This window comes from Eurytemora carolleeae, unplaced genomic scaffold (genome assembly GCF_000591075.1).
Source record: "Eurytemora carolleeae unplaced genomic scaffold, Eaff_2.0 scaffold60, whole genome shotgun sequence".
Lineage (NCBI taxonomy): Eukaryota > Metazoa > Arthropoda > Copepoda > Calanoida > Temoridae > Eurytemora > Eurytemora carolleeae.
In genome coordinates, this window is record NW_019396087.1 from 221,432 (window position 1) to 246,217 (window position 24,786).

The following is a 24,786-nucleotide window of genomic DNA, read 5'->3' on the forward strand; positions in this document are numbered from 1 at the left end:
ATCAACATAAATAAATATAATAATCTAAAGAAACTGATCAAGATAGCATTTTAACAGTAATATATTTTTCTAATCTTATCTTTATCTTTGCAACAAAATAGTGTGAACTTTAAATATTAGATCTCAAATTATTCATGGTTAGAAATATGAAAGGTCAATGACATCACTCATCAGGTTGAAAACATATAGGGATTAAAAAATTAGAGTTGGTTGCGATTAGTCAGTTTTTATGTTCAAACATGTCTCCGTCAAATTTCAGAACACAAAGCAGAGACTTCAGTTTGGAAATCTCATAAACATTGCCATCGTTAAATATGTAAGAGTTGAAAATATTTTACAAAAGGGTACTTGAAGAGAACTTCATCTTCACTTACAGTTAAACAGCTTCTAGCACCTACTCGAGTCTAATACAAATACGGTTTATAGTGACGTTTACCCGCAAAGGATGAAACTTCAAAGACGACAGTACAAGATTTTATCCGTCCTTTTATCTGACATCTTTTTTAATCTCTTTACTAAGAACTTGTGAAATTATTCAAATTTTTGATACTTCAACGTCAAATAATTAGACTAACCCCCCGCCCCCCCTCCCCGCCATTTGGACTAAAATTGAGCAGGAGATTTCAAGTTTAAGTTCCTTATCAAAATTTCATCCTATGTGGGTTAACTCGTCGTGTACAGTAATAACAAGAAAACTGTGGAATAGGAAGACGACTTTTAGACTAAATTAAGTTTTGATTTCAATGAATAATAAACACAGCAATGGCGCACTGTGCACAAACTATTTCACTCAAAGGTAGATTTTAAAGCTTCTACTGAAATTGTTTGCCTTTTAACAACACCGAGTACAGTTAAATATTGCCTGCAGGTCGTCTTCCCATTTATCATTGCATTGACAATTTTGCTCAGAATTTCAAGATCTAGTAAGCTTCGCGTTTCATTTGTTTGTGTTTTACATATTTTCTGAGTTGAGCTCCAGACTCATAGAATAGATAGATCACGGGTTTCCCTGTACACACCAGTACCCGGAGCAGTGGTAGAACCCTAAGAAAAAGAATCATAAAAATTTGAAAAATTTTATAATTCCACCTTAATTTCTTCATTGTTTTTGCAGAGAAACTACAAATAAAACTATACAATTTTAGGAACAAAATATGGATATCTAATTAATTCTTAATCAGACAGACAACGCTTTTAATGGCATTTTTTAAATCGACATCCCTCGCCTTTCAACAGAAGTTCACTTTAAATTACAGATTTTACAGACATAGCTTTAATTTCTTTATAATAAAACCAGACATTCGTATATATATTCACTATAGCCGGCCGAACCAAATGGGCTGATTTTTTTCAAGGAAACCACGGTCAACCCTGGGGGTAGCATTGACTAAAAAATCTAAATTTTGTATTTTTAAAAAATCGAAATAAAACAAATAAAAATTTTAATTTCACGGGCAATGCCGAGCCTTCAGCTAGCTTGTATATAAATTCCCATCCAACAGTGAGACCCATAACTTTCTAGAAAAGGAAGAAAATTGCCCGACTTAAAATAATCAAATTAACATAAAACACAGTAATCGTGTAGCGTGCAAGCAAACCCATATTATTTGATAAGTAGGATTTAGAGCAACTTGTAAACTATTTGCTTTATTACAACATCAACTTTATATTTCATATTTTATTCAACTACAAAGCACGAGATAATACAAATAAAAAAATCACAATTTACTATGTAGTTTGGACCCGCCTAACCAGAGTAGGAATCATGAATATCATAACTTTCTGTTTCGTTCATTATATATATAGATCTTGGCGACTTTTCTTTTAAACTATTTTTCAGATTTAGTTTCTTTAAGCTCTAATACAATCGAATTCCATATTTTTTAAATAAGGCAGAGATTCTAGGGTTTTAAAGAGAACTCGTTCAAGTTTATATGATTTTGTTCTATTTGGTTCAGCTAAAGAATTAAACATATCCTGGAAGGAAGCTGGAAGGTTTTCATAAAAGTATTTATGCATAAAAGATTGAACACCTAGTTTATATGTATCATCAAGATTTAGGAGTTCTAATCTGAAAAACTGTGCATACATATTCTATTCAACAGTTTATAAATCCTAATGTAGTTAATTGTCTTATCTGGAGTGATAGACAATCACTTGTTTTGCTTAAACATTATGGTTTTAGAATTTTTAAAGGTTTTACAAAAATCAGAGAAGCTTTACAAATTTTAAAATTGTTAATACCAAACATTTCCTTTCCTTGCATTTTGCCAAATTTTAGCCCAGGGAGGCTATAGGAGATGATCTATAGCAAACAAAACTATCGTCTTTTTGTTATATTTTTCTTTGCTAACTTAATTTGCTTACTTCGATAGAAGCAAACGTTTAAAGGGAACATTTTCTAAATGTTGAAGAAACCTTGAATACAGAAATTTTTAAGATCCCCGTCTAAAAAGTCCAAAACTTTAAAAGTCGTAAAAAACTCCCCTGGTTTTTCCCGTCATTGTTTGTATGCATACCTGAGAAGGTTCTGATGAGGAATCTCCTTGAGTATGATGAGAAGGTAGAAGGAGAGCTCCGGTAGGTTCAGCACCAGGAAGAGAAGAGAAAGAGCAAGAGGTACCGGATCAGAACTTCGTCTGAGCCGTTGATTCACAGTTTTCCGCCAGTAAGCGGACAGTCCGATAATAATCAAAATCCAGACAGGAGTTATCTAAATAAAGTTTTTTTTAATTGTTTAATTTAGAATAATAACAGTCCTGAAATTAACCCTATCTCTTTTGGGGTACTTGAAAGCCAGGATATGCTGGGGGCGGGTATATTTGCCCCCCCCCTCTAAATCCCATGTTTGATGTCCAAATATGACAAATGATACATCATTGGAAAGCTCTTGTGCTCTACTTTTAGAATCTGCAAAAAATTTGCAAATTTGCAAAAATTGAATTTTTTATCGCAAAATCCAGTTATGTAGTAAAAATGTGTTCAAAAAAAAATTTGTTCAAAAAATGAAAAATTATACATTTTTGAAAAGCCCTTGACCATGCCATTTCAAATATGCAAAAAATTTTGCAATCTTTAAAATAACCTGAATTTTAATCAAGAAAAACTAAAAATGTGCAAATTTCTTTTGACAGGATGTTTGCAAAAAATTTGCAATTTATTTTCGCGAAACTTGTGCAATTCGTTTCCTTATGTCAAAGGCTTTCCAAAAAGCTAAATTTCATTATAATCTGACAAGTGAAAGTGGGTCAAAACAAATATTTAGTTTGTTACAGGAAAAAACAGTCATTCAGGCAGTGTGCCTGAGGACTCAGGCAGTTAGTATTAAAGCCCGGTTTTAGGCCTAAAGGGAGGGCTTTGGGTATGTAGGAAAAGTCAGAAAATTTCAACAGCCTCAGACCCATACTTTTTGAGTTATGTAAAAAAACTACAGGGGGGGGGTCAAATTGACCCCCCCCCAGCAGGAATAGGGTTAAGTGATATATTTATTTTATTAATCCACGCTTTCAATGAGCACAATAGGGATTTTAAAATGTCGTTTTTAAATTTTTGTTTTAAAATTACGGAGATAATACAAACTTAAGCTCAGATTTTATCAAATTAACTAAAATCTTGTTAAAAATCAATTATTTCTTTCAAAAGATAAAAAAAGTCAGACACCACATTTTGTTACGAAGACGTAAACATTCAATTGTCATTTCTTATGAAAAGAGCATTATTTTTTATATCCTATATTCAGTTCAACCTACAGGGTGTCCACGAAACATAACAGTTGGTGAAAACTTTAAAAAGTCTTCTTCCATAATTTGTTAGATATCAAAGAGAATATAAAATATTTTATATTATTGCAAAATTGATTTTAAAATAAAATATATTAGAGTAAAAGATGTGTATAACGAAATGAACTGCAAAAAGTATTTAATATCAAATACAGTCATGGAAGATGACATTCAAAACTATTCATCAACTGTCATGTTTTGCGGGACACCCTGTATAATCCACATGGTACAAGTTTTTTTCCAGTGCACACATTTTGAACAAAAAAACGAAAATGTTGACTTGAAACCTGCAGAACAAGAAATCTAAAGAGCAGGAAAATGTTTTCTATGTTTGTATCATGGCTGAACTGTGTTGAGCGGACGACGACATTCATTTCGACTTGAAATTTGACTTCCTCCAGTTCCGTGATTTTGAGATATTCTCTTATTTCTGCGCCTGTCAGCTCCTTAAAAAATAAAATAATTTTTGGAATAACAGAGGTTGCATTTCAATAAGAAGTAATCTTTGATTGAGAATGAATCTGTGATTATACGAATTGATTTTGCATCTATTTAAAGATGGATCTGTGATTGCAGATTCATCTACAGGGTGTCCCAAAAAACATGGGAATTCAGTGACGAATTCGATATCGTCTTTGTTATAAATTAGCATTGTAATACCTAATTTCAAAAGCCATAATATTATTATGTCTGCTAGAGTTTATTTTATGAGAAGGGTATAAAAAGACTGCAAAGTTTACTCTATTTGTATACTGCAATTTTCTTGTTTCACTTAGTACAACCGTATGCAGTCAAAACATAAACAAACAAAATGTGAACAAAGCAGACGAAACTCTTACAGATTACAGCTTTCTCAGTAGGTATCAATATACTAAATCAAAGAATTATTTATAAAGACGATATCGAATTCGTCACTGAATTCCCATGTTTATTGGGACACCCTGTATGATAAAAGTGTGAATCTGAAGAATGTACAGTACACCGAAACATGATAGTGGCAAGACGATTTGAAGGTCATCGATATAGTTTACGGCATTCTAAAATTTAACAGTAAATTCTTGAGAATTATTAGTCCAAAAAAACCCCTAGTCCTGGGATTTCAAAATGTATTCTGCCTTTTTCGTGCTTTCGATGGCCGGAGTTATTAAGAATTTTATTCATATTTCGTCGATTTTGGCTTCATTTCATAAAAATAAAATCTGAACACAATTCTTAATACCTCCAGTAATGATGACAGCACAAATAAGGCAGATCACATTTTCGAAATCCCAGGACCACGAGAATTTTGTGGTTATTGTTCCAAGAACTTACACGTGAAAGAAGATTGACGACTGAATGTCTGAAATAAATTCAAAGACGGTTTTCAACTCGTCTTGCTACGGTTATGTTTCGTGGGACACCCTGTATGATAAAGAATGATAGGATTAATCTACCTGTGTTTCATAAGTAAAGATATCAGGAATAAATATGAGAAGTGAGAGGAATAATGAATATATAACAGGTCGGATATATCCATAATCAGCGTGCTCCATCTGAAAACAAGATTAAAGATGTCTGCGTTCACTTCAATATTCACTTCAATACCAAGATTAAATGGATTGCCTGAGTTATTCAAAGTATTTTCATTCATTTCAAAACCAGATAAAAAAGATTTTCGAGTTTTTAAAAGGGAACGTTAACTTCAAACCCCAGTTTAAAGAGATTGTACGTCCAAGTTATTGAAAGAGTTTATTCACTTAAAAATCAGATTTAAGAGAATATCTGCGTTATTTATATAGTTTATTCACTTCAAGATCAGATTAAAGAGAATATCTGCGTTATTTATATAGTTTATGTACTTCAAAATCAGATTAAAGAGAATGTCTGCGTTATTTATAGAGTTTATTCACTTCAAAATCAGATTTAAGAGAATGTCTGCGTTATTTATATAGTTTATTCACTTCAAAATCAGATTAAAGAGAATATCTGCGTTATTTATAGAGTTTATTCACTTCAAAATCAGATTAAAGAGTATATCTGCGTTATTTATCTAGTTTCTTTACTTCAAAATCAGATTAAAGAGATTGTCTGCGTTTTTAAAGTACACATAAACTTTTAAAACTAGATTAAATATATTTTCTGCGTCATTTAAAGTAAACAATCACATTAAAAACAATCAAGATTAAAGGAATTTCTTCGCTTTTGAAAGCGAACATTTACTTCGAAAACAAGATTAAGGAGATTGTCTACGCAATTTAACCCGATCCCGATTGGGCTATTTTTCTCTAGTATAGATTTGGAGAGAGGGGGGGGGGGATTCGCCTCCTATAATTTAGCCTTTAGAGTTGAGATAAGTGTAATACATATTCCTAATTAAACTTTTAAGGTATGCTCATTAAAAAAAATAAGAACTCTAACTTAATATATAACGCTTAGCCCTGTAGCTTAATTAACGAAAAAGGTATTAACAATTTCTAATTTTTTTAAAACACCGACCCGTCGTTTGACCGTCCTCAATTCTATCCTATGCATCAAAAAAAATTTATTTGTTTACAACTTTTTTGTTGAAAAAGTGAAGTTTCTAATGTGTAAGCAATTTTTAAATTATTCAGAAGAAACCAAAGGGGGGGGGGTGGAGAACACCCCCCCCCCCATCGTGATAGGTTTAAAGTAGACATTTACGTCTAAAACCGGATTAAAGAGACTGTATGCGTTATTTAAAGTAAACATTTACTTCAAGAGTGCTTTCAATTATTCCAAATACTGCCTTTTTTAATGAAATCCTTTTTTAAAAAATTTGTCTGATACAAAAAATAATAATAATTATAAAATAATTATAATAATTATATTTTTGCAATGAACACAAATAGGTAACAAAAAAAAACAATTTATAAATTAATAAATTTACCATTCTGAGAAACCTGATGGATATGAATATGACCAGCAAATAGGTTGAAAACGTCTGCAAACCCTAGAGGAAAAATAATTAGCAAAATAAAATGGCAAAAATTTAAACGATTATAAATGCTTAATTATGCAAAACGACATTCACAAATGTTCAAGGTTACCCATAAAGGATGAGACTCTAATGAATACTTAAAAATGTTTAAATTTAGCGTTTTGTAGGCGAAATTATGTGAATTATGTGATATATTTGACAAACAAACAAAACAGATTTTGGGAACAGGAACCAAGAATTCTGAGTAAATTCTGTCCTGCAGTTTAGGGAACCGGAACCAAGAATTCAGAGTAAATTCTGTCCTGCAGTTTAGGGAACCGGTACCAAGAATTCAGAGAAAATTCTGTCCTGCAGTTTAGGAAACCGGAACCAAGAATTCAGAGTAAATTCTGTACTGTGCAGTTTAGGGAACCGGAACCAAGAATTCTGAGTAAATTCTGTACTGCAGTTTAGGGAACCGAAACCAAGAATTCAGAGTAAATTCTGTACTACAGGTTAGGGAACCGGAACCAAGAATTCTGAGTAAATTCTGTGCTGCAGTTCAGGGAACCAGAACCAAGAATTCAGAGTAAATTATGTACTACAGTTTAAGGAACCGGAACCAAGAATTCTGAGTAAATTCTGTGCTGCAGTTTAGGGAACCGGAACCAAGAATTCAGAGTAAATTATGTACTGCAGTTTAAGGAAACGGAACCAAGAATTCTGAGTAAATTCTGTACGGCAGATGTCTTTGAAGTCTTATCCTTTGTGGTTATCCCTGTACTTCATAACTATAAAATACATACCTCCAGTAAGGGTTTGGTGTACACGCTGGCAGGTATGTACATATGCGGCGGTAGGTCAAGTCCTGGTGGTGTACAGTCCCAACAGTACAACAACAACAACAACATATCTGCAAAACAATTTAATAATGTAAATAATTCTCAAAGCAATTAATAAATATATGTGAAATTTGCCTCATTAGATTTTTCAGCGAAAGGCTTAAATGGAGTGTTCGCGAAAATGAAAGGTACGGTATAGGCTTACGGCAAAAAATAAGCGGTTTTGATCGCTACTAATCTTACTTCTATCTGTTGCTATAAGGAGAAAATTGTTAAAAACGACTGAAGAACGTAGCGTCCATATAAATGAAGAAAGGTACAACATTCAACTTGGATTGTAAACAAATCAATTTAATTCCAGACAAATCATTCAGATTTATTAGTCATTTTTCGCGAACACTCCCTTTAACAAAACTATGATAAAAATGGGTACATGGTTCATTTCACTTCGTGAACATAATAAAATGTTATATATAAACATAGCTGCAAAGTATGTGTGTATGTCACAAAATATACAGTTAAACCCAAAATGCGCCATATATCAAAAGATTTTATCAAATCAAATCAAATCAAATCAAATCAAATCAAATCAAATCAAATCAAATATTATTTATTTACGCAGAAACATTGTTAAAAATCATTATTACAAGTGGTAGATTAATTGTCAACTGATTAATGTTCTGCGTCTGGAGAACTGCTATAGCTATAGCTGTTTTCATATCAGCTCCCCAGTTGCTCGATAATAAAAGAAAGAAAAAATATAGATACGGTATTGACGGTATAGTCTTGACAACTCTTAAATGGGTTTTATGATATTTTACGTAAATCTCGGTATTAATAGCCATAAATATATAAAAAATAAATAAAAAATAAAAAATAGCCATAAATATGCGGAAACAGTTTTAAAGAGCTCCATATAATTTTCATTTAAAAACTAAATATCGGCAACATTACATTATCAGAAAGTGAAGAATACGACATTTGATGAATTCTTTCGATGTATGGCTTATTTAGGGTTTAACTGAAATAGACGGAGCAGTGCAGTGTCAGAGGAAGCTGAGTTCTGCTATATCTTCAAATCTGTGAACTGCAGTGGGAGGAGATCAAAAACGCTCCAGGAGCAAGTAATCAGTGATTTGCGATGGTGAATGGATTATATCATTATCTGTGTTTGTTTTAATTGCTCCCAGAGAGCACAGTAAACAATATAGGCAGGGGACCAAATAGGCTTTGCAAGAAGGGTTGTGAACCCAACTAAGAAGAGGGCGGATATAGCCTTTAAATAAACAGTAAAAGTTTATAAAAAAAACCTGATACGGAGAGGATTCTGGGTAGAGTAAAGGGATAAGGTGGGTAGAACAGGATCCAGAAGTTTAAGAATAATCCCAATCCTATAGACTAACATTCTTAAAGTGCACTGCACAGGGTGTACCACTAAACGTGATAAGACGTCTTAAAATCTTTATCAGAGAAAATGTTGCAAGACCAAAATTTGAGAAGATTGTAAGTTGTGCGATTTTTCTGATACACATTTTGTATCATGATATGTGAGAATCATAACTGTGGAATAGGTAGACAAAATTTAGCCCAAAGTTATGACTAAGTTCAATGAACAAGAGAAACCGCAATTATGCAGTGCAAACAGACCCATTTAAGTTAAAAAGTTATTAAAAAAAGTTATATAGAAAAACCACTTGCTTTTTAAAATCATCAAATACATTAAATTATCGCCAATTAATGTCAGCGTTCTATTCCACACTTTTTTGGCTCTCACAATTTGCAATCACATATCGTAGACGATCTTTAAGTTGCCTCTGAATTGACATGTTTGGTAGAGAAAGTATCTTAGTTTGTGGATAACAATGTATAATGTTTATCATGTTTATCTATATAGTAAAGCTCTTCACTCATAAATATATATTAATATACATATATATGTTAGCTTTCGCTGGCCTAACGCCTGAACCAAATTAGCTGAAATTTTTTCGAATTTTCTTGAATACCACCCATGAAAAATTTGAGTTTATTAGTAATAATGAATATATTTTTAGGGGTAACCTGTAACGGAAGGTATACAAGCAACGTTAATCCACCAGCCAACCTGAAACAATTTTAAAGTTTATAATCTACAGTGAGAATCAGAAGGGCGACATTATAGAAATAATTAGGTGCATTAATCCTTTACTTAATTGTACACTGTACAGAGTGGAATGTCAGATTAAGATCGGTCCTCTCAAAGGTAACCGCCAAAAAAGTCCTTGTAAAAAAAGTTTCCGAAAACAGTCCTAAAATTTCACACTGAAAAAGTCCTGTGGAAAAAAGTCCTTTTACTATTAGGAAAAAAGACCTAGGAATCCAAATCACAAGACTTTATTTTCAGTGACATTTTTTCCAAGGATTTGAGAAAATTCGGACTTTTTTATTTCCAGGTTTTTTTCCCAGAAACTTTTTTTCCCGGGATTTTCCTACATAGATTCCCCTTCAAATGTTTAACATTAATTCTAATTCATTTTTCTTGACAGTAATGTTTAAGACCATAGGCCAAGTACAGGGTGATCCAAATAAATAGATATTTTTACATCGCTTTAACATTAAAATGATTATAAAGTACTGAACTGGAAGGAAGGGAGAGGACTTTAAAGGGGGGGGGGGGACATATTAAATACGTATATATCGAGTGGGGATAGGAAGTGATACGGCCAAGTAAGTATGTTTTAACAAGTCCAAACCTGTGTATTATTGTGTAAATGTGGATTAAGAAAAACATTGTTTAAATCTTGACTCACAAATGTCGTATTATCATGAATATCATAACTTTCTGTTTCGTTCATTTTAGATGAGTTCGATGTACACACTGACTTCTAAACCAAGCCAGGCAGGTATTTCGTCATATATACCTCACATTTTTGTGGGTGTACTAAATCAATAATACAAAAATAAATATATTTTTGGCAGTTTTCAGTTTTTAATCAATTTTGATCAGTTATATCCCTTAATTTCTGGTTTTTTCGTTCTTTTTGGGGTACAGTGAGAGCTACGAGACTGACATTGTATGAATAGATGATGCGTAAAATGTCCCATATGGTTTAAATCTTTATTTCTCGGCCCTCGGGGTCCTTGGATATTACGTGCGCGCATATTTTCTGTCTATAGAACATAGATAGTATAGTTTGGGAACCCAGCTTTGTCTAGAAGTTTGCTCTTCATAAATCAACCTAATCAACTTCAAACTTTTAAACCAAGCTAAAACATTTCCGTGGTATTACCAAGTTCCCAAATCAATCGGTCCGTGGGTTTCTAAGTTATGATCGGGCAAACAAACAAGCAAAACCAGATTACTACTTTATATTTGTTCATTTGCGCTATAACTGATTAGACGGCAAGACCAAATTAGCTGACATTTTTTCAGTTAAAATTATAATTTAAGATCAGGGGTGGACAAAGGGGGGGGGGCGGCAGGACCTTCGCACCCTCAGACGGATTCAGAGCCCCCTCCCTGAGATTTCAGAATAGCTTCTCAATAGCACTTAGGGGAAAGAAAACCTAGTACAAAACAGGAAAAATGTCTATCTTAAAAAAATGACGGCACGGTTTTTGTTCCTAAATCTGGATTTTTTTGTTCCAAAATAAATCTAGCACCTTCCTCACTTAAATCCTGTACCCGACCCTGTTAACAACCTGGATCAATCCATATATCTATTTTTTGAAACTTTCACTATTATGCCAGCATTGTGTACGATTTGATTTCGTAAAAATTTCAATTAGGTGTAGAGTTTCAATTATAAGTGTAATGTCTCAGATCAGTTGCAGAGGTGTGTTTGTTTATTATTTACAAGTTGTGATACAGTTTTTTTGATACAAGAAAAAAAAAATTTGATTTAGCTTTCGAGATATTTTATACAGTTCGACGTTAAGGTTTTTTAGTCCTTGCTTTAATAAATATGAATTATTGATATCACAGTAAGAATCAAACATGCATTTGAAATTAGTTTGCTCATTTAATAAAATAGTCATGTTCACTCACAAAGCATGAGACGACTGCACTGAGCTTATTATAGTCTTTTAAAACGTATTTTTGTTTCATTTCTCAACTGTAAAATTGTCCATCCCTTGCAAAAAAATGTTATAGATTACAAAAAGGCAAATTTTTGCAAGGAACAATTTCAACCTTCAGATTGTAGAAATCAAATATTTGGGTGGGTAATCGTGAACAGTGTACACTGTACATCATGTATAGATATTTTGCACTTCAAGAATACGTTGCTTAAGCTTGAGGAGGGAGGGGGCAATGGCATTAGAATGTTAACTGTAATGGTTGAAAATGTAGGGATTTTGAAATTGGGGGCAAACGATGCCGTCTCCCCTCCCTCATCCTTTTGTTTCTTGATCACTATTTAAAATTAAACTGATCAAGAATAGAAATATATAAGACGACATTTGACAAATTTGTTAATATTACTTGTTTAGGGTTAATTCTCTTCATTTTGACCATCCAGTTATTGCATATCTCAGGCTTTGAGCTTCAAGGTGACAATATTTTTACATGAATAGTGAAGCTTTATATAGATAATTCATCTAAACTAAATTAGTAGATTAAAACTCCAATCCTTAATAATTAACAGAACCATTTTATACCTTTAAACCAATCAAGGATAACGAACATTCGAATGTTAGAAAACAGCGATTTACATGCGTATACCATATCCATTTCTATAACATAAAATGTATAGGGTGCATTCCAGTTTTTTGACAATTTGAACGACATTTAAAGAAAAACACACGGATTTATCTACCCTTGAGTAACATGCAAAGGTTTACATGATACCGTGTAAATCCGGCCTTCCTGTCACTTGAAATTACGCTCATGTCATCATCTTTTTCATTTTGATATGAAACATCGATATTGATTTTGTAATTGGAAAATTTTTAAAAAGGGCAATAAAAATATACAAGCTGAAGTTTCCGGTGTTGCCCGTGGAATTTAAAACCGTAAGAACCATAAGACTGTGGAATAGAAAGACGGTATTAAAGCAATCTTTCAGCTCATTTGATGTAATACTTAAATACTTTATGATATTACTGTTGAATCTATTTTAGAATCTGGACCAACCCTTAGCCTTGTTAGGGTTAATAGTTCCTTCCGTTTATCCTGTAGGTAGGATTACAAGCTACTACGGAACTGATAATTCTATAAATTTTAATAAATTTTATAGTAAAAGTTTGAAATATCAACAGTTTATACTATGAGGTTTCTACGATAAAGGAATTAAAAAGTTAGAGTTTGTGGCAATGAAATTAGGTTATTATCAAATTTAAATTGATTACCGAAAATTGGACTGCACTTTTTTTTGCCTTATCTTTGTTAATATCTTTGTTTGTTTTCAAGGCACAAAGAGGGTCGCGCTATTCCAACTTTGACTTAATAAAGCCAGATAGGCCTTGTAAAAGTTTTTTATTTTACCCAGGAAAACTTCCTATGGAAATTTTAAAAGATTAATAATTTGATTTCTTATGTTTTCTTATTTTTCCTAATTTTTTCTATGCTTAGAGCTAATTCCTATTATGAGTGGTGTACGTTCTATCATACCGTAAGCAAGTAAGTAGCAACATTAAAATGAATAAAAAAACTTACTGAAATTTAGAATTTAAATTAACCAATTTTTTAAAAATAATTCAATATTAACATTTTAAAACTTTTTTTCAACTTTACTCCAAATTTTTTATTTTGTGCTTAACGATGTGAGTTTGAGTGGAAACGTAAACCTTGGAATGTGACAACTACAGATTGTAAGGACTTCGGGGACAGGATTAGTTTTCAGGTCAACAAATATTAGAAAATATAAAAACCAGACATTTTATATTACAGTTAATTTCTATATATTTGGACACTTTTAGAGAGACATCATTTAGATCGAAAATGTCTTGATAGGACACAATAAATCTGCGTTGATCAAAATGTTCTAAAATGCTTTTTGAAAATTTGTCTTGGAATATAATTTTGTTTTCTTTGTTTTAAAATGTCTTGTTGCAGATATGGAAATATAATCCGCATAGAATTAACAAAAAGAAAAATCATAAGAAGTCTAATACTATTTTTAAATTGTAAGTTGTAACTAGTCCTAATTCTGAAACTCAAAGTATATAATGTTTACTGGTTTTAAAGAATGATCTTCAAATATGAAATATTCTCTAGAGTGATTACAACATTTATATCTTCAGGGTGATTTGATTACATCTAATATTAAATACTCTCTAGAGTGATTACAACAATTATATCTTCAGGGTGATTACAACAAATTTGAAATATTCTCTACAATGATTACAACAATTGTAGCTTCAGGGTGATTACAACGAATATGAAATATTCTCTAGAGTGATTACAACAATTGTATATTTAGGGTGATTACAACAAGTTTGAATGTGCAATCAAGATTGAAACTTCAGTTCCCGAAGATACTGGTAATGTTTTGTTATTATTCCACTTGCAAAGAAAAGACAAATATCTAGTCTTTTAAACTATTGCTTATTTGGCAAGAACCGGAAGAACTTTTAATTTAATTTGAGAGAACTCTTCAGTATTCAGGGTGTAATAAAGGCTTAAAAATCGATCGAAATCGAAATTTCTTTTTTTCAAAATTCGGTTTTAAAAAAGATTCAAAGGGCAATATCGGGTAATATGTAAAATTATTTATACATATACAGGGTCAGTAAAAAAATGGGGAATAGAGAGATCTTGCACATTCATTTTTAAAAAATTTGTATGAAATTTTAGATTTTTTTCATGGGCTATCTTTTGTTTTTCTTTTCATCTAATTTTGAGTAAAAAATTGTTTCGCGGATTTTATTAAAGGGTATATTAGATTGCCTATCAGATTGTCAGAAATGACTAATGAGATTACCAAAAAAAGACTGTATTATTTTTAGGATCTCGATATTCACCATTTTTTGACTCACCCTGTATAAATATATGTATATGAATAAAATGTTTTAATAAGATTGTTGCGTTTCAACTGATATATATATATATTTAGGAGAATGGAGCTGTGTTCTAGAGAAATATGTTAGGTAAACAGTTTGATTGCAAAATGTAAATACTTGATTTTGCATTCCTGAAACTTTAATTTAATTTAACAAAATTTGGGCTTCACCACCCTGTCTTACTTTTAGTGTTAAACTTACCTTGGAATATTTTACATCGTACATTATTTTACTTAAGATCAAATTCGTTGTTCATTGTGGTTTTCTAAAAAGATTAATTTTTTGGGGGTTACGTTTTTTTTATCTGTAGTAGGGGACCCCAAAAATAATGAAAAAAACTTTTTCAATTTTAATATTTTTTTTACTGAAAAAATGTTTACTTTTTAGAGGTAAATCCAGAGGAGCAGGGGCAAAAGTTCAGGTTCTAATAAGAAAAAAACCCCGAATTAAAAAATTTTCATGTATACAATAGTAAACATTTAGTTTTTTTATTGGTTAAAATTATAACCTAATATATTTTAAAAAATTGAATTGATTTTAATTAAATTTCAGGGACAAATGGATGTTTCTGTGCACTCCAATCCCCTCTCCCTTGTACAATCTGCTTGTATCAAGACTTCTTTAGAGTCTTGTTACAAGGGAACCCAACCACCTTGTTTTTCGGAGGCTGAGCTCTTCCAGCCTCCGACCCTAGGGATGGTTGGGAACTCATCAACTGGAAAGATCCAGGATGATCCGGAAAAGATCGAAGCTGCAGTAAATGCGACCTTAGAAGAGTCTAGAATAAAATCAACCCAGAAAGACGTTAAAACAACCGATGTTGGTGGAAATTCATCCATAGTTGATCCAACAATCCCCGCTAACGGAACTATACAATCAGGTTTAGATTATCAAGCTCCTCTGCCTTCTAGTGAAGCTAATGTAACTTTAAAGACATCAACAACGCCCTCTAGTGGGGCTAATGCAACTTTAAAAGCATCAACAACGCCCTCTAGTGGAGCTAATGCAACTTTAAAAGCATCAACACTAGTGGAGCTAATGCAACTTTAAAAGCATCAACAACGCCCTCTAGTGGAGCTAATGCAACTTTAAAAGCATCAACAACGCCCTCTAGTGGAGCTAATGCAACTTTAAAAGCATCAACATCCCCCTCTAGTGGAGCTAATGCAACTTTAAATACATCAACATCCCCCTCTAGTGGAGCTATTACAACTTTAAAAACATCAACAACGCCCTCTGGTAAAACTAATGCAACTACAGATATTTTGGCTCTTAGGCTCGCTAGTGAAGCTAATGCAAGTATAAAAGAAAAGGCAAACCCATCTAGATATATCTAAAAGTAAAACTCCCTCCAGAAAAACTAGTTTAAAAGCATCAACAAAAATGAAGCTATCTGGCAGCTATATTAAAACCAGAAAGCCATGAGCCCCGTGAGCCATCTGAAATATGCCACATCTATAAAAACAATGTGACCTTTGGCTTATGAATGAATTTTCTTTCAGAAATACTTTGAAAAATACATAATTTATTTATTAAAAAATACACTGACAAGTATAGAACAAAATATATTGATAAATGCTTTGCTTAGAATAGTGCTGAACTATAAGCATTGTTCATACATTTACAATGAATTATGCAAATAAAGTAGAATATGATGAGAACACATGTTACAATGAAGACGATCTTTATTATGTTTTCAACTTTCTCAAAATCCGCAACTATCAGAGCAAAGCAGTCAGCACTGTACACTTTAGTTGTATCGACATCCCTACAGAAAAAAATAATTGATATTAGCCATTTAAACAAGGGTGTATACAGGGGGGGAAGGGTAAATTTCCCCCTAGATTTATTTCTGTATACGCCCTTGCTGGTTTAAATACACATAATATTTAGAATAAAAGGGTTACCCAGAAAGACAAACATTTGAAGAGGATCTGAATTCTGAATTTTGATCTATATACGACGATCTAAAGGTTCCATTTTGGTATTTTATCTAAAACTATGTCATAACATATAAACTGTCAAATCTGTTAAAAAATAAATAAATGGAAACTACGCGGATGTTAGAAAAAGTGATAACAAACACGTTCTGTACAGTCTTCTTGATAGTTTCATTCTTGGTGCCTATCCCTTTACTAAAGAGTTTAACCATAAAAGTAAAATTCAAATTTTGAATAAAAAAGTGCAAGAGTTAACTTATTTTCTGACAATCAAAAACGAAATTAAATTTTTAACTAAACAAAGGCAAATGGACTTTTTGGGAGTTTTAGGTCGATATTAAAAGATAAGACATATAATTGATAAAATATGGTTTCTTTTACAATTATAAGTGAAGTAACTTATAGAACGCAATTTACGGAATACATTCCTTTTAAAGATAGAAAAATCTTTAAAATTTTAAAAGTGAATCGAGCATGCCACTTTAAAATGAACAGTCACTTTAAATAACGCATGACAGTCCCTTTAAGATCATTAAAAGCTTACCTGTAAGTTATATTTTTAGTAAAGGATGCACTAAGTCGGACTGATTCAATGTAGCAGGGGGGGTCGGGGCAGCAGGACTCAGGGACTGTTTTATACGTAGGGATAGGGTTAATACGGGCATTATTAAACCAAACCTAGAATATTATTTTTAATTATTCAGTTTAATTAAACTACTATACAAATCCATGATTATATTCAAAAAATCATTATTTTCTCATTACATATATAATCAACGTGCTTTTCTTTTCTTTTTTTATTTAATTATTATTATTATTATTATTATTATTATTATCATCGTCATAATCAACATATTCACCATATATGGAGCACTATTTGATGGTAGTAGAACCCCACAGCATTTATAGTTGGAATGGATCATATCCCAGTTTTCTAAAATGTTTGATAAAATTTTAATGTTTGGATAGAATATAATAAATATAAATCACTATTGTTTACCTTTTACCCTTGTTTGAATGAATATATTAGGGTTGTATTCTGTAGTAGATTCAATCATCACACTCTTACTCCACTCTAAAGCCTAAAATATATAAAGTGCAAGAGTAAATTTTAGTTGAGAAATAAGACCTTAAACCGTTCCGGTATAAAAGTTGGTTTTTGGTTTCTAACAATTTGTATTAATTCTCCTTCATTTTCAGGATTAAAATAATATTTTTAGTAAATTCAATGATTTTACAGATTTCAGATTGGTCGATTTAACTATTAACGAACGCTCCAACAGATCTAAAGGTTACAAGCTCTCCCGCATAAGAAATAAGAAGATTCAGGGAAAAAGAGAACATGGAGAGTAAGCAGAAAAAAGAAGTGAAAGTGAAAGATATAGGCAAGAGAAAGAAAGGCGAAGATTAAAATGAAAAGAAAATGTAGGATTGAGAAAGAAAGGCTTAGAAAGGGGAAATAAAAAAAGTAAGGGGGCAAGAAACATCGTTAAGAATTTTGCCAATTATTTTTTTTTAAACTTGAGTTAAAAATAAGTTCTTGACAGATCTAAGTAAGACTTGTCTACTGTCTAGAGGGACACACTTAAAAGTCTTGAAAAACAATGCAATTTATAATGGCAGTATGGAGTAATGTTCGCTAATTTATACAGATTGAGAAGGTTATTTTGTCTAATATAGATGGGGGGTGAGGTGTTCCCCCCCGTCCCTCTCCTTTGGCTTTGCCATTAGAGTTGAGATAGATAAGTGTAATACATGTTGCTAGTCCAATTTTTAAGGCCTGCTCATGAAAAAATAGACCTCTATTTTAAATGGTTAGAGTGCAAGGGAGGATTTTAAGCAAGTAAAAAAAACTAAGTCAGAAAAATGTTCAAAAATTAATTGTTTTACTTTTGTCAATTATTAACATTTGACACATGTTATTAAATCCATTTTTCAAGAGCTTTTCAAAAATATTGTCCTGTAGCTTAATTGATAAAAAAGTTATTAACCATTTTTGATTTTTTTGAAACACAAACCCGCCGTTTAAGCGTCTTCCAGCCTAACCTGTGAATCAGAAATACAAATAATAGCAAAATTTGCTCACAGCTATGAAGTTGAAAAAGTGAAGAAATGTTAGTGTTCTAAAATAATTTTAAAAATTTAGAAAAAAAACACAGCATTGGGGGCTCCCCCCCATGTGATAGGGTTAAGATTTTTTTCTTTTCCCCTTAACAAAAATTACTAAATTTTCTGAATAAAAAATGTTACCGTTGGTTTGAAAAGAAGCCAAGTGAAAGCTCCTCCCATGATGAGGATTACAACAAATATAATAAAGAACGTGTACGTACAGATCATACAGCTTACATCCTACAATATAAATAGTCAATTCAGGGACTTAAGAATATACAAATTGTTTTGAACAATTGCAAAATCGGCAAAAAAATAAAAATGAACAGAGAACGAAAATTTTTTGTCGAGTAACTTTTATCTTGAACACTTGATCTCGAAATCCAATGTGGGCACTTTTGAATTTAAGGATCCTTTAAGTAAAGTTTTCCTGCAAGATACGATCACCACGGGCAAGGGATAAAATTAAAACTTCATCCCGAGGTTAAAAATACAAAAGTTCTGAGTTTAATTGTTTAATCTGTCAAATATTTCTTTAAAAGTGGTACCTTGCACAAATTTTAAAAATAATTATCTAATATAAGTTGAGATTTCAGACCCAAGACATTTTTTTTTGCAAAATCGCCCCTCAAACTGCAAATTTAAAAATATGTATTCTGATCTTTGTAAAATTAAATCTAACCTTGCAGGCCCCGCAGCATCCACAGAATGAGAAGACAAGAATAACTGGAAAAATATTAATAAATTATTTTACAAACTGGACTCTAATTTTCTAATCCTTATTTCCAACCCTTTGGAGTCAAACTATAAAATCTGCTGCAAATCGAATAGTCAAAGGTTGCAAAGGATGAGAAAGTTATGGTAGGGAGACAAATGTTAAGATCCTTCCATCAAAGAAAAAGTATGAAATTCAATTAAAAAATTCAACTTAAAATGTGCATTAAAAAAATGTCAGATGCTCAGGGAAAAAAATATGTTTTACATTAGAAAAATTGGAAATTTTTGTTTGCATTGATCGAGAAGAATGTTTGCAGTAGTAGTAAATTTTAATTTGATTTTAGGTACTTTCTCAAATGCATTTTCCCAAGCTGCAACTTCCCACAGGTATTTTCCCGAGCTGCAACTTCCCACAGGTATTTTCCCGAGCTGCAACTTCCCACAGGTATTTTCCCGAGCTGCAACTTCCCACAGGTATTTTCCAAATTGAAAACTTTTCAAATGAGCAATTTTGCAAGCTGCAACTTCCCAAGTGTGATCAAGCCGCAGCGCTCTGTCCCCTAGCCTATCCTAGCCGCAGCACTGATTGCAGCCTACGGCGCCTCAGAAGTCCTAGCCTAACCTTAGGGAAGTCACCCTTGGGAAAATGCCAAAGGGCAAATACATAACATATATAGGATTTGTATCAGATTTACAATAGTTTAAAATATAATTGGAATCTTTTAAATGTAAAAACCAGTTTTGGCTAAAGAAGCAATCCATTTTGAAATTTCAAGATAAAAAAGTCACAACTACCTGTCCCCGCAACCTCGCATATGATGCCCAATATCAGAAAGTATGTGTAATACTCAAAATATATACAGGGTACATATCGTACTGCAGAGCTCTTTATATTATCCTAAATTAATCGCAGGTCAGATTTAATGAATGGCAAGAAGTAGTTGAACTACGCAGAGAGTGTATTCAAGAGGTATAAGACAAACTCTCCATATATAGTTAAAATACTATTTATTAAAGTTTCTCAAGCTTTATGAACATGTAAATGATTTTGATCTTTTTTAAGATTTCAAATAAAAAATATTTTTGTTTATGTTTTACTTTTCCATAAGTTAAAATTAAAATTTATAATAACTGAAAATCTTAATCAAAATTAATAAAAAAAATTATTATGTAAATGAAATATAAAATAGGTTTAAGTTTTCAATTTGATAAAGTTAATTTAATATTTTTATAAAATATGATTTTTTCATTCGTTAATAAAATTAATGGATTTTATTCATACAATTATGTATTTTTTTTATATTAAAGTCTGGTAATAACTAGATATGAATGATCAACTGCAATCCTCAATCAAAATACTTAACAAAGGAATTGAGTCTTTGCCACTTACTTTCTGATTTTCTAATACCTATATATATATGTGTGTGTAGCCCGATAGCGTAGGTCTTAGATATTTCAAGCTATGAATGTTGTTTGATCAAATAATCTAAGTTTGACATATCAAAGGTATACTCCATCAGGTTGAAAAAATAGAGGAATTAGAAAATGTTTGTTTGAAGAATTTTAAATTATTATCTTACACTTATTATTGTACTGTCAATTAGCAGCCAAAGTCCAATAGCGATTAGAACCATGCCCAGTAGCATACTGTATAGTCAGGATACATTTACTTTCTTCTTTTCTTCAGTGGTGTCATAGTTATTCTCACTTATTACCCGCCCTTTGTCGTAAATTACGTTTTTACCTATTTTTGTCCCGTTAAGGTGAACCCACTCAATTTAGAATCTTAGAACTTTGCTAAGAACATTTCCTTGGGTCTCTCCAAGGATGTAATACTAGGAAAGTTATTTCAGAAGTGTATGCACCTTTTGTACTGCAGTGTACTGTCACTGGGTGGTAATGTAAACACAAGACGGATGTTACAGCCTGACATGGGATCCATCTTTCACAAAAATCAATGAAATATTCTGGTCATAGGAAACTATTATGTGAATTATCAAAATTATCAAAATAAAATGGTTTAAACCTCCTCGGATACTGAACGAACACTGATGCATCTATTCTTGTTTACAAATTCCACCCAAAGAGAACTGGTTTCAATATGCACGCAGAGTATACACGACCGCAATTAACTTTCCTTGCATTACATCCTTGGGTCTCCCAAATTCCCTAATCAAATGTTGAGGCAAACGGAGATAACAACTTCATATATGTAGATTTACAGAAAAAATAAGAAAAAGAAGACAAAAAAGCTGGCTTGCAAATAGCATTTTACATATGTTATATATCATATCTCCCTTCCCCTCCTTCAGCAGAGTAAATAAATTAGGTGAAGTTAGTTTAACATTTTTTCTCATTTCATGATTTTTTAAAATTGGAATATTAAAATTATTCCTTTTTCTTCAAAGCAATATTCCAATAAAATATAATTAAAGTTAATGTATTCCTTATTAGGTTTATAACTATGAGTGTACAGTTTACACATCTTCTTCCAGGATCTTTTCTAACTAAACTTTGATGGTTGTAATGCCGCGACATTTTAGAAAATTCTTTCCTTTATTATTCGTTTTGTAGATTGTTCTTTACAGAAAATTGATGGAGTACATCCTGGGGAATTTTCCTAAATTAGAAGGATGAGTTAACAGTAACAAGAGAAAATGACACATCTGAATTAAATTAAATTAAACGAAAATTTTTATCTTTTATGTTTTCAATTATAATTTCTTTATCAAAGAGCAATTGAGAAAAAAAAATGATCTGAGTTTCCAATACTTTATAATATAAAAAAGAGGAGCTACGAGGTTACAAAGTCCAAGCAGTACTGTCGCATGCATTTGACCGTCTCCTACTGTCAAGAAAAAAGTGATAATTTGGTTTTATGAAATAGTAGCAACTTTAAATAACCCATAATTCTATCATTTTTTTTTCTTCACTTTCTTAAGGATTTTAGTCCTTGCCAAAAACTCAAATTTTCTAATCCCTATATATTTGCAACCTGATATTTTTAACCTTTGATATTTCAAACTTTTATTATTTGATCTAACTCAGTTTACAATTCTAAGGTCTCCGCCATTGGGTTGCAAACATATGGAATTAGAAAATCAAATTTTAGTAAACAGTATTTTTCCATCCTGTAACATAATTAGGTCAATACGCAGACAACAATTTGCTTTTTTAAATAAATAACGAAAAAAAATCAACTGTTTTAACATAAAAATGAGTTTTAAACCCACTTAGACTTAAACATCATAACTGTAGAACTGTTGTTAACAAACTGTTTTTTCTTTTATTTATAAAAGTAACCTTAGACATGCTTTCTCCACAATACCATGGGAGCTCCGTCAGATTTATTTATTATTCATTAAAGTCAAATACTACATTTTATGCATTTAAAATAGAAATGAAGAGAACTGTGGACGTATTTACAATCTTGTATTGCCAAAATACGTAGAATATAGAACCTTTTTCTTCAAATACATTTTAATGTCTTTTTAAACTGGCTTTATATTTTTTAATTTTTACAAGTTATTTTCAATAAGTTTAGCTAACATTTTTTTAAAGGTACTTCTAGACGTCTCAAAGCTTACTGTTTTCTCCCAACGGACTTTATTCATCAAACTTTTTATTTATACATTTGTTAATTGCATTTTCCAGGAGGTTGTTTAGCTCCGTTGTCATAGCACTGGAACGGTTTTAATACCAACCTTATGAGAAAGAGGACACTTGGGATGCTCGAGATACTAAAGTTTGGGCCTTAAACTTTACAAATTCAAAGCAGACACCTTTGACATGTTCCAAAATGCATTAGAGGAGAATAATATAGATAAGGCAGCAGTCTACATGTGAACTAAATGGGGAAAAGTGTAATGGAGAGTGTTGGCGGAAAGGGGAAATGTTTGAGCAGGAAAAACCAGAAAAAAACCCGTTTCTCAGACCAAATTCACGATCGGCTTCTTAGTTGATGAACTTTGATAAGTTTGGCATCTAAAATTTGGTTCAAAGAGTTCTCGGGAAAAGATATTAATTGGTTTGCTGAAACGTAGATACCAACTATAAAAACCCTTTCTACAATAAAGGCTTACCCGCCATTGACTTTTTAAAGTTTACTGGAACCTTTAGAACACGCAAAAATTGATAAAGTTTGAATCTATAGATCAAATATTTAGGCTGTGACAAGCAAAGTTAACGGGCTATGGGAAAAAGCTAATTGCATCCTAAATATTATCTGATCGACATTACCTTGTCAGAAAATTTACCAGGTATATAAATATTTGTATTGGTATTATTATAATCATTGGTATAATTATTATCTATATATCAAAACAAGACATCATATATATATTGCGTATAGCCGGCCCAACGGCTAGACCGAAGGGGCTGAAAATTATTAAAGGACACTCATGGGTAGTCTGGGGGTGATAAAGGCAAAAAAATTTTAATATTTTATCTTCCAAATTTTGTTTTTTCCTCGGGCAACGCGACGCCGGGATCTTTTTATCTATGTATTTAGTAAAACAAGAAATTGGTATATATGTTCCCTATAGCCGACCAAACGGCTGGACCGAATGGGCTAAAATGTTCTATGGGAACCCAGGTGTATCACATGGGTAACAAAGGCTAAAAAATTCAATTTTTTTTTATTCCATTGGGAACACCGGGCAATTCAGCTAGTTATTATTGTTATTACTTTTACAATTATCATTATCATTATGATTATCATTATCATTATCATTATCATTATCATTATCATTATCATTATTATTATTATCATTATCTTTATTACTATTACTATTATCATTATTATTATTATTTTTATTATTCTGATTATTAATTTTGATTATCATTATGATTATCATTATCTTTATTACTATTACTATTATTATTATTATTATTATTTTCATTATTATTATTATTATTATTATTATTATAAGAACCTGAGTTAGGATTTAATAAGGAATAAGGAATTCTTTAAAATTGACGTTTAGTATTTCATGAAAATGCGCCCTACAGTAGTTTTTCTAGAACTAGACATTTTTCATTAAAATGTCTCAAAAAATCAGATTTTTATTAGTGATCCATATAATAGTGAAAGAAGGATAAATACATAAATCATATTAGTAATATACGTTTTAAGTCACGCAATATTTTTTTACGGTTACATAAACTCTGATGGGCGTATATGGTTGTACCAAATGCCTTACTCAAGCAAGTTCTTTGAAGTCTGTTCAATCCAGATACAACACTCTCTGTACTCTTTAGTCTGTACATATGGTTCAGATAAAATTCGCTCTAGAACTCTAAGTTTGACAAAAATACTTTAGTCTGTATCAATCCAGGTAAACACGTTCTCTGTATTCTTTGCATGTATCGTTCAGATACAGCTCGCGCTAGAACTTAATGTTATACAAAAATACTTTAGTTTGTGTCAATCCAGATACATCACTCTATGTACTCTTTAGTCTGTATCAATCCAGATACAACATACTCTCTGTATTCTCAATATG

At 31.7% G+C, this 24,786-nt stretch overlaps 3 protein-coding genes across 5 annotated transcripts in view; 1 reads left to right on the forward strand and 2 right to left on the reverse strand.

The window, feature by feature from the left end:
• Positions 1–65: 65 nt before the first annotated feature.
• On the reverse strand, positions 66–10,400 carry LOC111718308 (uncharacterized). The gene is made up of 9 exons (XM_023493865.1): positions 10,268–10,400; positions 9,597–9,639; positions 8,849–8,929; positions 7,503–7,609; positions 6,667–6,729; positions 5,213–5,311; positions 4,067–4,225; positions 2,520–2,713; positions 66–1,044 (listed from the first exon to the last, which is right to left on the reverse strand). Exons 1-9 carry the CDS (start codon positions 10,367–10,369, stop codon positions 921–923), a joined length of 972 nt encoding a protein of 323 aa, XP_023349633.1. The 5' UTR covers positions 10,370–10,400; the 3' UTR covers positions 66–920.
• An 898-nt stretch (positions 10,401–11,298) lies between these two features.
• Positions 11,299–15,566, forward strand: LOC111718328 (uncharacterized). Its single transcript, XM_023493889.1, has 9 exons — positions 11,299–11,350; positions 12,006–12,065; positions 12,636–12,693; positions 13,087–13,134; positions 13,276–13,357; positions 13,937–13,997; positions 14,570–14,603; positions 14,904–14,937; positions 15,069–15,566. Exons 1-9 carry the CDS (start codon positions 11,329–11,331, stop codon positions 15,564–15,566), a joined length of 897 nt encoding a protein of 298 aa, XP_023349657.1. The 5' UTR covers positions 11,299–11,328.
• Positions 15,567–16,019: 453 nt separating this feature from the next.
• The window catches only part of LOC111718332 (23 kDa integral membrane protein), a 72,624-nt gene continuing 63,857 nt past the window's right edge, over positions 16,020–24,786 (reverse strand). For 2 of the 3 annotated variants that reach the window (XM_023493897.1, XM_023493899.1), the window contains exons 2-10: positions 21,729–21,902; positions 20,863–20,929; positions 20,078–20,180; positions 19,248–19,291; positions 18,707–18,805; positions 17,457–17,538; positions 17,317–17,390; positions 17,001–17,134; positions 16,020–16,284 (exon numbers count right to left, since the gene is read on the reverse strand). In XM_023493897.1, coding sequence (XP_023349665.1) covers positions 16,101–16,284; positions 17,001–17,134; positions 17,317–17,390; positions 17,457–17,538; positions 18,707–18,805; positions 19,248–19,291; positions 20,078–20,180; positions 20,863–20,929; positions 21,729–21,820 — 879 coding nt within the window. In that variant the 5' untranslated portion in view covers positions 21,821–21,902 and the 3' untranslated portion in view covers positions 16,020–16,100. Of the gene's footprint in view, positions 16,285–17,000; positions 17,135–17,316; positions 17,391–17,456; positions 17,539–18,706; positions 18,806–19,247; positions 19,292–20,077; positions 20,181–20,862; positions 20,930–21,728; positions 21,903–22,515; positions 22,549–24,786 lie in introns of those variants that run through there. The other variant, XM_023493898.1, reaches the window with a different exon arrangement.